The 14,505-nt window shown below is 43.0% G+C and overlaps 1 protein-coding gene across 1 annotated transcript; it reads left to right on the top strand.

Annotated features, from left to right (window-relative positions):
- Positions 1-1,280: 1,280 nt before the first annotated feature.
- On the top strand, positions 1,281-14,230 carry PDK4 (pyruvate dehydrogenase kinase 4). Its single transcript, XM_019533569.1, has 11 exons — positions 1,281-1,479; positions 2,086-2,227; positions 4,426-4,497; positions 4,863-5,047; positions 5,931-6,020; positions 6,659-6,736; positions 7,457-7,533; positions 8,870-8,968; positions 10,002-10,112; positions 10,788-10,901; positions 12,549-14,230. Exons 1-11 carry the CDS (start codon positions 1,347-1,349, stop codon positions 12,690-12,692), a joined length of 1,245 nt encoding a protein of 414 aa, XP_019389114.1. The 5' UTR covers positions 1,281-1,346; the 3' UTR covers positions 12,693-14,230.
- Positions 14,231-14,505: the final 275 nt, after the last annotated feature.

Here is a 14,505-nt window from a genome sequence, read left to right as displayed (position 1 = left end):
TCAGCTGGTGCCAGAGGGGGCACGTGACCCCTTGACTCAAGAGGCACCAGACACCCATGGCTAGAACCTTAAAGTGCCTGCAAAAGAAAACAACCCAAGCCCTGCTAAGCAGCTGTTTCTATGTCTGACTTCCCCAGCCTGCAGGATTGAACAGAACAGAAGTGAAAAACAAAGGGGAGAGCAACCCCAGACAGAAAGCTGCCAATGCAGTAGGTGACAAATTACAGTTACAGCCCCAGATTCATTATGACTTGCACACCCATGCTGTAACTTTATTTTAGTACTTTGCACTCCTCCCTGCCAAGAAGTTTTCTGACTGGACACTCTTTGGATCAGGGGCTGCCATTTATTGCACCCCATGAGTGTCACTGAGATTGAAGGACATCCCAACACCACGGGAATTGAACAAACGTTTGGATCATTCCCGGTGCCTGATGACTTTGGAGCCAGAGAGGTAGTTAGCCATGTTAGTCTGAAGTCACTCAGACGGCAGGGTAGAGAGCCACCTTCGGAGCCAGACCAGCGAGACCATCAGGGCTAGCTTCCCCGCCCCCTCATGAAAGTTCACTTAGTTATGCCGCTTCCATAGGTCTTGGAAGAACATTGCCAAAAAGCAGCTCAGCAAATCATAGTGCTGCGCATGGACAAGGAGGGGCCCACTGGAGATGTAGGGGCTCTCAGGATGTCAGCACTCCTCATCATTTATTAAGAAAAGGTAGTCGGTGGTGTTAGTCTGGCCAGGGCAGCACCTCACACTCCAATTTGTCCCAAAAGGCATCAGCTGCTATCTCATGCCCCTCTGAAGGTGTTACTCTGGCCTCGGCTCGTGATGTTATTTGTACCGCAGTGCCGCTGCGCTGGGGGCCTCCAGCGCCACGGACCCGCTACAGCCACAAGCCGAAACCAAGCGCTGGCCCGGCCCGGCCCGCCCTGTCCTCAGAATTCTAGGAAGAGCAGAAAAGGGGCGGAGCCGAGCCGTGCCGGGACCGAACGGGAGCAAGGCCAGAACGGGCTGGGCCAAGCCATTGGCTCACTTTAGAAGGCTCGGCCAACAGCCAATGAGGAGAGGAGCCCCCGGTTCCTGGAAAAGTCCCCGGGAGGCACAGTCACCGGCGCGGATGACATTGTCCGCGCGTAAACAAGGGCAGGGGGAGGGTTGAAGCCCGCGGAGGCCACGCCCGCTCGCTGGACACCCCCGCCGCCGCTAAGAGAGGGGGCGGGGCTTGCTTCTTGGCCCCGCCTCCTTTGCAGGCAAGTAAATAGCGGCGCATGGAAGCGGGACGAGCCAGAGCGCCGTGCTCGTCCCAGCCGCTTCGCGTCGCAGCCCAGCCCAGCCCAGCGGAGCGATGAAGGCGGCCCGCATAGCGCTGCGCAGCGCTGCCCCGCTGGCGGCGAGCTGCCCCCCGGCGCCGCGGGAGGTGGAGCGCTTCGCCCGCTTCTCGCCGTCCCCGCTCTCCATGCAGCAGTTCCTGGACTTCGGTAAGAGCCGGGGCAGGGGCTAGGCTGTCCTCGCCTTTGGTCCCTTTGCAAAATGCAGCTCAAGCGATGCACTCTGACACCCCGGGGCGGGGGGTGAGCAGCCCCGGCGCTAGCCCCAGATGCCTGGCTCCCACGGGTATAAAGGTGTCTGGACGTGGCTGCCTAGGGTTTAGGTATCACTGCACCCGGGTAGGCCACCTGTAGAGGCAGGGGTGGCGCTTGGGGGGGCTATAGGGACTAGAAAATTTGCCTTGCCCCTCCCCACAACCCCTCCCAGCACTGCCCCTATCCAAAACCCCTGCCCCACTCCCTTCCACAGAGGCTTAGCATGTGCCCAGCCCCCATGGGGCCCATGTCCCACCTCTGCATAGCGCAGCCCCCACAGTCGTCTGTCTAGCCCACCTCAGCCCTCCCCCACCGGGAAGAGGCTGGTGCCCACCCATGTGTAGAGCCCAGAGATCCCCCTGGGGATGACCCAGCCCTGCAGTGCCTTCTTGGGGACCTGCAGTGCCATGATTGCAGAATTGAAAAGACCCAGTTTTGAAATTGGATCTGAGAGAAGCTGGCTCACGTGTGCTGATGTCCATCCCTGGGTTTGTTTTGCAGGGTTGGCGAATGGATGTGAGAGAACCTCTTTTGCCTTTCTGCGACAGGAGCTTCCTGTGCGGCTAGCAAATATCCTGAAAGAAATTGACCTCCTTCCTGTTCAGTTGCAGAGCACTCCCTCTGTCAACCTGGTGAAGAGCTGGTAAGTATCTAGGATTCCACCAAAGTCCTCGTGACAGGGTGCCCTGGAGCTGACGACTCCAAGTTACCGCTGCTCTCATCCGTAGATCAAGAGATGGTAAAATTAGGCTAGACCACAAGGTAACTGAAACCTTTTGGGAAGTAGGCAGGAAGGGTCTCTGAATGTCTCCAGTAAATCTGGCTGTATTACAAGGGCATAGAGAATGTAGTCCTGTTCCCCTCAGCCAAATGGTTAAGTTGCCATAACTTGTTCTTGTCCAAGTGTGTGTGTTTGTTGTTTTTGTTTTTTGTTTTTTTACCAAAAAAAATGTCTTACAACAGACAGATTTATCTGCCAGCTGCACATCAGAAGAAATAAAATCCCAAATACTTCTATATTCCCTACAGAGGAACAGCTCTAAAATGTAGCAGTCCACTGTGAAATGTAATGTCTCTGGGTCTCTTTGCTGGTCTGGTGCCAATGTGTCACAGAATTCAGTGGGGCAGATTCTAGCCCGATTTGTTGGCTTGTGTAACAAGAACAGCAGTTAAAGTTTCTATCAGACTAACTAGAAAGGTTGTGGAATCTCCATCCCTGGAAGTCTTCAAGAGCAAGTTTTGAGAGACTCTTGCTTGGGATGGTCTGGTCATGAATGATCCTGCCGTGGGCAGGTGACCAAACTAAGGGGACGTTGTCTTTAATTAACACAGCTTCAAGAGCCACTCTAAAGTACCACAGAGTCTCATTTATCGTCATCCCCACACTTTAAAATGGTGGCAGAGATGCTTGAATGAAAGCTTGTTGGAGCTTTAGTTCAAGCACCCCTGCTGCCATTTTGAAGTGTGGGAATGCTGATACAAGAGACGCACAAGGCAATTGCCATACTCCAGCAGACTTGATTTTAATTGAGTCTGCTCCAATGTGCTGTAACTACAGTATCAGAAGCCTCCATGCTTATGTACAGGCACCCTAAATGACCTTGTGAGGTCCCTTCCCTCTCTACTTTCCTGTGATCCGATGAAAAAGATCTGTCATGATTAACTCCATGGAATACAAATTGTATGTCAAGGAAACGTTAGAAGATGTAGTCATAAAATAAACTTAGTCCCTTCTCACCTACACCAGAAGGATTTAGGCTACATAATCAATTGTTGTTGATAACAGATATGCCAGACAGAGCACTTTCAGGTTCAGTTTACAGTTTGTAGGAGTGGGTTACATGAGAGTGAGCAAAAAGTCTTTTTTCTGGATCTAAAAAAGGACTTGGGTGACTAAAGTGGGACTTCAGCATTTAGGTGTGTAAATCTAGATTTGTGATTGCCCAGGGTTAGGGCGATCTTTAGAGTTCCCCACCCAACTGCAGATGTATTGCTGCTTATTTCCAGATCTGTCCCAATCTTGAAAGAGCTGAGCAGCTCAGAGTTTAGCACAATTAATCCTGACCAACATCCCAGAGATTATGCACTTGTCTAAGTTCCCTGAGGACTCAATCCTGTAGGCTTTCTCAGTGTGTTAACACACTGGCAGAATCAGCTTCCTTGCAAAACGATAGCAGATTCTGTGGGAACAAGATGAAGGATCTTCACTTGTCTAAAAAAAAAAAAAATCTGGTGGTTAGTATCCCCAGAAGTGAGACCCAAGTTCAATATTCATCCATCTGTGTGTTCCATAAACGGTATTTGGAGTAGAACCCAGGGCTCCTGCTTCCTACTTCTGTGATCTCTGCTGTTATTGGCGGGGGGGAAGCAGAATTGCCTTGCTGTGCTTTAAAATAAGAGTGAGCCTTGCGAGAGATGATTCTGGGTGATGTTCCCTAAGTGGATGAAGGTGACCAGGTCCTAGACGGGTGCAGATTTCAAACATCTCTAGGTGCTCTTGGTCAGCTCTAAATTACTCTTTATTCTGGATCCCACAGAGGCATCTATCTTTTCCCATATCCTCTCTAGGGAGCCTGGGCACCTAATACAGATTTGGGATTCCAATCTAGGTCCAGGCAGCTAAAATTGGGCATTACAGTACTTACCCATTGGGCACCTAATTGGATCAAGTCATTTGACAGTGATGACTGGAATCAAACTGAGTCACTTTGAGTGGCTTATTGGAGCTATGATAATTTATTTACCTGTTAAGTAGTAATTTCAAGGAAAACGTTCTCTGCTACTTCCAGATTAATAGCAATTAAGTAAGCAGCCTGTATGTCTTGTGATGTCTCTTTTTAGGTATATGCGGAGTCTAATGGATCTAGTTGAGTTCCATCAAAAAAGTCCAGATGATCACAGGGTTTTATCTGAGTAAGTGTCTTTTTTTTTTTTTTAAATGAACCTCTTTATTTTGCTTTCCCTCCTTTCACAATGTAGTGAACCTGAAATGACAAATATCAAGTTATCAGAATCGTTAAGTAACCAGGGACTGACCTTTTGTTTTCATTAGAACTTTCTATATTGTGTAGTATTTCTCAACAGTACTAAAGCTTAAAGGCAGCAGTTCCATTGCAAATCTCATTTGGCATGAAAAAATAAATTTTAGCAAAAAATGCTTTTAGTAAAATTGTATCCCAGTTTAAGTTTTGTTGAGAGCCACTTTCTCTCTCTTTTTTTTAAATTTTCATGTGGTCAGTCTCAGTTTTCTGAAAAAAATTTTTTTTTTATTGATCTAGCTTTATAGATTCACTCCTTACAGTCCGAAACCGACACCACAATGTTGTCCCTACAATGGCACAAGGAATAATTGAATACAAAGACACCTTTAAAGTGGACCCAGTCACGAATCAAAACATTCAATACTTCTTGGATCGATTTTACATGAACCGTATTTCCTTCCGGATGCTAATAAATCAACATAGTAAGTTGAAGATCCCTTTTCTTGAAACCAACATCTTGTAAGCCTTTCTAGAACACATTAGAGACTCTCATTAATGAGTCAGAAGAAATATTAAGATGACTTTGGTTGTCACTTGGTAATGACAAGAATGAGTGGTGACAGCAACAACCACCTGTTGTTGTCTTGACTCAATACTAACTCTAAATTAAGGAAGGGTTTTTGTGGACATCTAGTGATAAAATCCATGCCTACAAAAATACTTTTAGATGTTAATGTACTAGCAAACAAAATGAAGTTAAGTGTAGCTTGTTTTTTCAATAAGTGGGAGTTCTCCAGATCAGACCTAAGCTGGCTGCTTGCAGACATCTAAAAAAATAAAACAAACGGTGCTTTACTTTAAACTCAGTATATTACTGTGCCAAGCCTTGCACATGCCCAGAAGAGGCAGTGCAATACTTCAGTCGGCCTCTGCAGTGTCTGTAAAGATTGCGTACTTTAGTGGGGCTTTTTTGGCACTTTTATCTAATAGCTGATTTAATCAGCTTTAGGTAAAAGCACTAAAAAGCCCCCCCCACTGAAGCTCCCGATCCTTACAGGCACTGCAGAGCCAGGTTGAAGTAATGTATTGCTGCTTCTGTTAAAGCATGGATTTATTTGTTTTATACATCTGCAAGCAGCCTCTGTTCTTGACACTTCCAAGTTTAAACAGTTTCTTTTGAAGAAGCTTTAAAAAAAACAAAACAAAAAACCAACAAGCTTTAAATCTTTTTCAGCTCAATACACGTTGTAAGCATTAAAAGGAACATACTCTTGGCCTGGGTTGATTTTTGAATGAACTGACTCTTTCATAATTAAATTTAGCAACTTGAAGTGAGATGTAACATGAGTTTTATCTTTAAAACAGCACTTCTTTTTAATGGTAATGCCAACTTGATGCACCCCCAGCAAATTGGAAGCATTGATCCTTGCTGCGATGTGGTGGCAGTAGTTCATGGTATGTAGATTTTTAAATCTCTTAAAGTTTCAATTCATGGCCAAAAGATATTCTTGTTTGCAAGTGGTTTGACAGGCAGCCAAGATAGGTTTATCAAACATGCCAGAAGTGACTTCTCTGTTAACTGCTGACATAAATGCCTGACCTACTTATACATTTTGATATCCTGGCCTTAAAGAGGATGAAAAAGAGCAGCAAGTCTTAGCTAGTACTAAGATATGATAATAACATAAGACCTATTTGAACAAGTATTTTTATGTGATATACTGGGCAGGAGTGATTGAAGTTATTGGTGATTTAAAGACAAACCCAGCTGTGCCTTAGATGCTATCCTGCATTCTCTAGACACCTGGGTTTTTTTTTTTTATAACACATTCATTTTTATGATAAATCCTAGTGAAGCTACTGAATTCCCATGTATAGTTTAATTGCCAGCGTCCTAATTCTGTAATAACTTCCAGCGTTCTTACCACTTGAAATTTGAGAATTTATATTTACACATTGCAACACAGCAGATGTCAACAAAGTCAGCTATAATGTGAGGCCCGAAGTAAGAAATAACTATGTTATGTAACTTTTTTTTTTTGTTTCTTCTATGTATATTTACACTTGTAAAATTTATTTTTAAAAAAATGTAGATGCTTTTGAAAGCTCCCGAATGCTCTGTGACAAGTATTATTTAACTTCACCAGAACTGAAGCTTACTCAAGTGAATGGTAAGGTGTTTTTAATATTTTGTTTGCAAACTAATGTCCCATATCAAAAGCCAAATTGCTTTTAATTCCTCTTAAAGAAAGGATCTCCCTCTGTTCCTCTTCTAGATTATTTGTCAGTCCTGTCTAGCTGGTGCATATCTTTTTGAAGCTAATCTATCTGCTGACTCAAATGCATGCTCTTCTTTCTGCCTCATTGGTTGAAATCCCGATTACCTCAATTTTTTTCAGTTTCATGAGGGAGAATGCTAACTTTTGTGAGGTATGGTTCTTGTAAATACTGAACAGAACAACCATTGCTCTGTATCCATTTAAAAAGCAAGTATAGATTTGTTGCTAAGGAAGAACTTCCTTTGCACATAGTGGTGACACATTGCTAAATCCAGGAACAGCTGAAATGCCTACTACCGATGCATGTTTTGCAGCCTGGGTGGTCCTCTTCCTTTATGCATCAAATGTGTTTTAAGACTTGACAAAACTATAGGAAAGCTAAAAGCTGAGTAATTAGAAGTTGCTTAAAAAGAACCTGTTCATGAAATGGCACTTACCACCTCTGGTCAAACACTTAGGGTTAATTTCCTTTTTTTTTAATTTAAAAAAGGCACAACACTTTATCATCTTTTCTGTAACATGACATTATTATTAGCTTATAGTAGAACTTGGGAAAACAAAACCAACAGTTCTTCTTCCCCTTTTTAAAAAATGTGCTTGTTTTCCTCTTAGGAAAAGCACCAGGACAAGCCATTCACATAGTGTATGTCCCTTCTCATCTTTTCCACATGTTGTTTGAGCTATTTAAGGTATGTATGGCTATGGGTAGATAAGAGTACTTCTTTCTCTCAAGCCATTTTCTGGGTCACGGCTGTTGTTCTAGCATCTAAAAATAAATCTACTCTTTAAAGTTACAGTGTTTGAGCTTCTCATCAGGCAGGTATAGCTTAGTTGTTATAACTGTATTTTGGATACTCCTTCCAATTTCTTCAGTCCCAGATAAAGATACACTTCATTTCAAGCTATTTCTACGTATAAGCTTTCTTTAGTTTCTGCTGCAATAAATCACCAAAGCTAGGCACTGATGGTATATGGCAGATTGATTAGTCTTTCCCACCAAGTTCCTGTGCTAGGCATGTGTATCTTGAGAAACTTCAATATGAGTACACCAGTAAAGACATTTTGTGGCTGATACCAATGGCTGATTATTAATCAACCATATCAGCTAATGCTGATTATGCAGCCCAGCAGCTTGGAGAGCAGCATGGAGACAGTAAGTCTGTGGGAGGAGGGGGGTAAGAGGCATGGGTGGCGGGGGGGAGACTGAGACTAAGGATCCCATGGTGAGTGAGGGAGTGGAGCAGGGGCAGGCACTGACCGGGTGGGGCATGGTGCGGAACCATGGGTGGCTTGTCCAAGTATAGTGAGGAAAGGGTACAACTCTCTGCCACTACACACCACCAGGGGCAGCACAGGGGGGCATGTTCCCGCTAGATCTGAGTGGGGCGAAGGCAGGATACTGTACCAGCCTCTTTCTGGTGGGGGAGGCTAGGGTGGGGCTGCGCTTGGGTGGGCTGTGGTGGCAATGGGAGGCGGGGCTACTGCCACCGCCCGGCCCAGCCTGTGCACTGGGAAGAGACTAGTGCAGCCCACCCTTATCCCATACACAAATCCAGGGGGAACATGCCCCTCCATGCCTCTCCTGCGGGTGCATGCAGTGGTGGGCAGCTCCCATCCCATACCCTATCTTGCCCCAGCTGGGAAGTGCCTCAAATGGTGTGCAGAGTGCCTGCCCCTACCCCACTCCCTCACTGCGGGGGCCTCAATCTGCCCCCTTCCTCCCCCACCCCACCTCCCTGACACCCCTTGCCCCTCACAGACTTACCAGCTGGATGCTGCTTACCAAGCTGCCATACTGCATTCCTACCCATGTTCATGCTGTGGCTTCATGCATACACACACCACTTTATCAGTGACATTATTGGCGACACCAGCAAAAAAAGGCGATTGCTGACCATGTCAATTTTCCTTTTATCAGTGCTGATTCAATATGAACTGATATTGATGCACCTCTAAATATAATTTTCATTACGATGCTTCTGTAGTGACAGTTAAAATGAAGTCTTCTGATTAATTTTCTTATAGAATGCAATGAGAGCAACAATTGAGTATCAAGAAAACCGGTCCTCACTTTCTCCAATTGAAGTAACAGTTGTTCTGGGAAATGAAGACCTAACAATAAAGGTAATCTGATAGATCTTATTTCGCATATGAGTTGATATAGTCAGAGAACACTACAAACATCATAATAGAAAAATCTGGGGTTTTTTTGGGGGGGTGGGATTTTTTTTCTTTAAACTATAGACTAAGGTTAATATTTACCAGAGAGGCTTCAGTTGATACTGACTCAAGATGGAGGTTGTTTATCAGAGAAACCAAATCCCGACTTAATATTAATTATATTACTGCTAAAGCTTTGTAGTATAATAGTTGCTAATGTTGAAGCAGTACTCCATAAGGCTGTTTGAAGCTTCGGGTACTGATTTGATTCAGCAGCCGAATCTCCAAATCCAAATTCAAATCGGGAGACCAAGAAAAAGGTCTGAATCACTTGGGAGATATGGACAGTCCCTGTTTGCCGCCGCAGGGAGCTGGACCCAGACTGTGAGCCAGTAAATAGGGAGTGGGGGCTGAAGGAGGGGATCATGGGGGAGACCCCAGGCATGCCCCCCTGCCCAGCCCCAGCTCCCTTCTTTCGGGCAGAGAGAAAAAAATCCCCACTCACTGGCTCCTGCCCCCTACTGTCCTGTGTTGCTTGGGGCTCTGCCACAAGCCCCCATCCTCCATCCACTTGCTCTCCCAGCCCCATCAAGAGCTGCCTCAGCTCCTGGCTCTCTTTTTTTTCTTTTTAAAGGCTGCTGGTGAAGTGCAGGGCTGTCAGGGTTTATGGGGGCTAATGGCAGAGTCCCCCCACGCAGCACGGGGCAGAAGGGATTTGCCTCTCTTCTCCCCCCCTCACCCCCCGCCTGGTAGCAGCCAGTGAGCACCAGGACTTTTTAAAGAACCCGACACTGAGCGGGACGGCCATGGCGGGGGGTGGGGAGGAAATCCGTCATGTTTGACTCAGCCCATTTTTTGACAGCAGCCAAATCGATTTGAGGCAGTGATTCAAAACACTGTCCCCCGAATTGGCTGAATTTGAATCCAAAGCAAATGCTAGCCACTACGCAAAGGCCTAGTACTCTAAGTATGCAACTTTTCTTTCTCTTTAAATCAGATCTCTGACAGAGGGGGTGGTGTTCCTGTGAGGCAAGTTGAGCGCCTGTTTAGCTACCTGTATTCTACAGCACCAAGGCCAGTGATGGATGATTCTCATAGTGCTCCTCTGGTAAGATATCGTGGAGTCCTTCACGGCATGCATTATAACAACTTTTGTATTAAGCTTAAATTACACACATCTATTTTACTCAATGTAAGACCTTTGTAAGGTATCCAGCTATCAAGTAAACTTTAACTTGGAAAATTCCCACTTGCTTGGAAAAGAAACAGTAACAGGCTGCAGCACTTCCTAACTTACTTTTTAATGCAGTATTCCCTGCTCACTTCAGGGAGTTTATTTTAAAATTTAATACCATTTTGGATGAAAGGATTTGCTTTTTCCTTGCATGTTTAAAGGCTTTTTCTAAATTTAAGAAGAACCTCAATTTGCTTCACTTTTTTTGCACTTGCTACATGGTACAATCCCTAAGCATGAAACTCCCAAACTGAGATGTCAAACAGCAAAATTCTAAGCTTCTCTCACTAGCACTCTGCAAATTTCTGGCAGGAAGAAGACTGATCTAGGAAATAATTAATTTAAAAACTGTCACTTTTTATGTACAATCTCCCACTTGCAGACTTGCTTGCATAGGTGCTAGATGACATGGGTTAATGCAGGTTTTTATAGCATTCCGATTATTTTACAAGAGGTTTCTTTCTTGGTTGTATTGAGCTCTGATACTGGAAGGATGCTTAGACTTAGTGGAAAAAGAAATCTTGACTCTACTGTACCTTGTATTTCTAGGCTGGCTTTGGGTATGGCTTACCAATTTCTCGTCTGTATGCTAAATACTTCCAAGGAAACTTGAATCTGTACTCCATATCGGGTTATGGAATAGATGCTGTTATCTACCTGAAGGTATGCATTTGGTTTTTTTTAGAAAAAGTAATTCTGTTGATAACATTAATTCAGTGGGATGAGTATGTGTAGTCAAAGTATGGTTCTGAAGTGATTAGGGTGCTATATATACAACACTATGTAGAAATACTTGGGCTAGCTCTGCACACATTGGCTCAAGAAGCAGTATGACTGTTTAGCCTGAATGCAGCACTGTGCTTCTCAGCAGAGTTCATTAACCTGGATGCAACCTAGCACTAACAAAGGTATGGTGCTTCTGGTTCCAGAACAAGTGTGTGCAGAGCTAGCTTGCATATATCTGCACAGTACTACTTCGCATAACATAGATTCTGGTACGCAGAGTAGCAGTTCACATCTCATTTGGCTTATCCACACAGTATTGCATTGTCATGCATCTCCATAACCTGAGGACTGATTTGGCCTTTGGTTGATAAAAATGTAGCTGGACTTAACTAATTTGCTTCTTGGTTTTTCTGAAATACTTTTCAACTAAAATTTAGGACAAGTTTTTATAGTTATGGAATAGAAGGAAGAGTTAGCCAGCACTCTTGTTCCAGAAGTTTGGGTAGACAGAGCATCTACAAGGGTGTTTCAGAAAGCAACTCTATTTTCAAAATAGAACTATTTTGTGTGCAGTGATAACTTACTAGACCACAACACTTTTCTACAGCCATGAACAATGGGTGCATTCAACAGTTCTGTCATCAGTGTTCCCTGCTGTTAATTTTTTTAACACCCTCATAATTTACTTGAGCAGCAGATTTTCATTTTCATCGCTGTCATGGTCAGCAGTAAGACTTCTGTTTCTGTAGGCTAATAGAAGCTAATGCTAACAGATAACATTAACTTGTTCCGTTCATTATTCATTGCATGGATGCCAAACGCAACCAAAATTTTTAAATACTTCAGAATATTAGTACAAGTTCAGAAGAGTCCAGTCTTGTACATTAGTCTTGTACATTTCTAAAAGTAATCCTAAAATACTGTAAAGCTGGTAATCTGTCTTCCTCTAAAAGGAACTTCTTTTGGATCTTTAGATTAACTAAAAATAAAGTTATATATTGCATCAAAAGACAATCTAGGAAATGGTATAGTGCGGAAGTGTTCCACTTGAAAAAATATTGTCCTCTTGAGTGTAAACATCTTCCCTAGTACAAATTATTGTATTTGCAAATGTGAGAAGGGAGAGAGTCTAAAAATATTTTTGTTGCAAAAAGGTTTCATGATTTGAGACTATCAAATAAGTTCTATCTTGCAGTAGACAGACGGGCTACAAAAAGGTTCAAGGCCTATAAAACCTCATCACGTATATGGCTTTTCACAGATGAACTAGAAAACTATTTACAGAGATGAATAATAGCAACAGAGTGGCTCAACTTGAACCTTAATACTTATATGTAATACATGCACAAGGTGCCTGTTTATTCCTTTTACATGATATACTGAGAACCATTATTGTCCTGGAGTAGTGATTTAAAAGACATTTGTTCAATAAATTCAGTGTAGTAGAGGCAATATCTTTTATTGTATATTGCCTCTACCATACTGGCTGCTTGTACTTTTAGACCAACATGGCTACCACCTTTTTTATCCCTTGTCCGATAAAGTAATTCTTGTGCTCTGTGTATGTGGTGTGTGTTTTTTCAGGCCCTGTCAACAGATTCAGTAGAAAAACTCCCAGTATTCAACAAGTCTGCCTATAAGCATTATCAAGCGACTTCAGAGGCAGATGACTGGTGTGTCCCCAGCAAAGAACCAAAAAACCTAGCAAAGCAAAGCATAGCTATTTGAATGAAGTGCATGTCCAAGGTACTAAAAAGGGATCAAGCTGGCTTTTCAATTAAGACTAGTGCTTGAAAGCATTAGTCTGAAGTGCCTTCATACAGACAGGCCTTCCGACAGATCCTAAACAGAAGAGGAGGGAAGCTCACGCTGCACAGGAGGACTGTGACATGACTACTAAAATCTGCAGTACACTCCAGTATAAGCTATACATAAGGAAAGCCATGTGCATCTTTGCCTGTAGTCCTTACAGAAAGAAGCATGCAAGCAGAAACTTGCAACGTTATGTGAATCAATGGCTGTTGTAATAGGAGGTATGCAGTTCTTGAACCTGTTCAGTCCTTGAAGTCTAAATACTGACAATTGACAGTAATGCTATTTCTTTTCATTTAAGTAGACACCAGAACTTCACCTTTTATTATGAAACTCTGTACTGTGGTGCATATGCCTGTACTGTATAACTGTGTTCATGACCAAGAGAAAGAAGGCCTGATTTAAGTGTGGTAGGGTTGCAGCAGGATGAAAACCTTAAGATGCAGTTCAGTTGGCATTGAGGTGGGGAACAAGTTTGTGTTTTTGCAATATAGGAAAGGTCTTGGTGATGAGTTAATGTAATTTTAATTCTAATATCTTTTGGGATACAAAATGAGGCTATTCCTTTTGTATTTGCTGTTTCTGGAAAGATCAGTGACTTGTCCATAAGGTAACCACAGAAATTTCCAGAATATTTTTAAGGGACAAATAGAATGGCACTTGGCTATAACGGCCATAATGAGATGTGTAGTCCACATCTGTAACAGCAGGAGAGCTGTATTGAATAAGCAGGCAGGGATTTTAAAGCCAAGTTAGATATGCTTGTGTTATTGCTCCAAATGACTTGTGTTTTGGGGAGGGAAGAAGGTTGCTTTTATAAACCCAACATGGTAAGAAGCAGTATGTTAGAGTGGTTGTGGGTAGTTCTCTCTTCAATACAGCTACAAAGTTTAGTGGCTCTATAAACAAAACCACCGGCTGTAGGTTGTGGAACATGTCTGAAGCTTGTTCATATGTAAATACTTACCTGCTAAATGTGTCTTCTGAAATTTGTATCAGACGCAGTTGAGCTTAAACATGAAGTATAAAACCACTATACAAAAGCTGCACTGAACACTTGGAAACTGAGTTGCTGGCAAAAAGGATATTGTGAACTAATAACTTGAAGAAATCTTCTCTCTAAATGCAGAAAGTTTTAGGAATGGAATAGTTTCAAAACATGAACAGCACAAGCTATTTTAAAGTAACTTATGTATAGTACAGAAGGAGATGACCAGGGGACAAATGACTATTGGAGAAAATATTCCACTCCCAATCAGGTTTTTTCTTCTCCCTATCTTCCAGTTTTCATAAACAAGGTAAGACTGCTGGGTCCTTGTTAATCTTAATATTAAGTGAAATTACCGGTCTGATTTAAGTCAGGATTTATAATAAGACTGAGTTTGCCCTTCTAACTACTTGTTTGTTTGTTTTTCTTTTTTTAAATAAACTCCTGTGATCTTCTTGGCTCAGTTGTCAATGCAATCAGTGTTTCTAATGTCCAGCACTGTGCTAGGATGACTGTGTGATGACTTTGTAATTCCAGCTCACCTTGGCTAGACAGAGAGGAAGCCAGTAAACACTTTTGCTGTGGACAGAAATTTTAATTTAATTATGTCACTATAAAACCAGAGTTCTTTTACTGTGTCTCAGCAGTGTATTAGTTTTAATGATTGCTGTCAGTATAATCTAACGAACTTATTGCATTAATGTAACTAGTCCAAAAAATTCTTCAGCAATTTTACTAGAA

Source organism: Crocodylus porosus, unplaced genomic scaffold, assembly GCF_001723895.1.
Source record: "Crocodylus porosus isolate Cpor-Errol unplaced genomic scaffold, CroPor_comp1, whole genome shotgun sequence".
In the NCBI taxonomy this organism is placed as follows: domain Eukaryota; kingdom Metazoa; phylum Chordata; order Crocodylia; family Crocodylidae; genus Crocodylus; species Crocodylus porosus.
The sequence above is the reverse complement of the archived record's forward strand: the minus strand, read 5'-3'. Positions and strand labels throughout refer to the sequence as shown.

Excerpts from the sequence above, each read along its gene's own strand:
- PDK4 (XM_019533569.1), top strand. The coding sequence starts at position 1,347 with ATGAAGGCGGCCCGCATAGCGCTGCGCAGCGCTGCCCCGCTGGCGGCG. Across the intron at positions 1,480-2,085 it reads GCAGCAGTTCCTGGACTTCG|GGTTGGCGAATGGATGTGAG; the intron begins GTAAGAGCCGGG and ends TTTGTTTTGCAG. Across the intron at positions 6,737-7,456 it reads GAAGCTTACTCAAGTGAATG|GAAAAGCACCAGGACAAGCC; the intron begins GTAAGGTGTTTT and ends TTTTCCTCTTAG.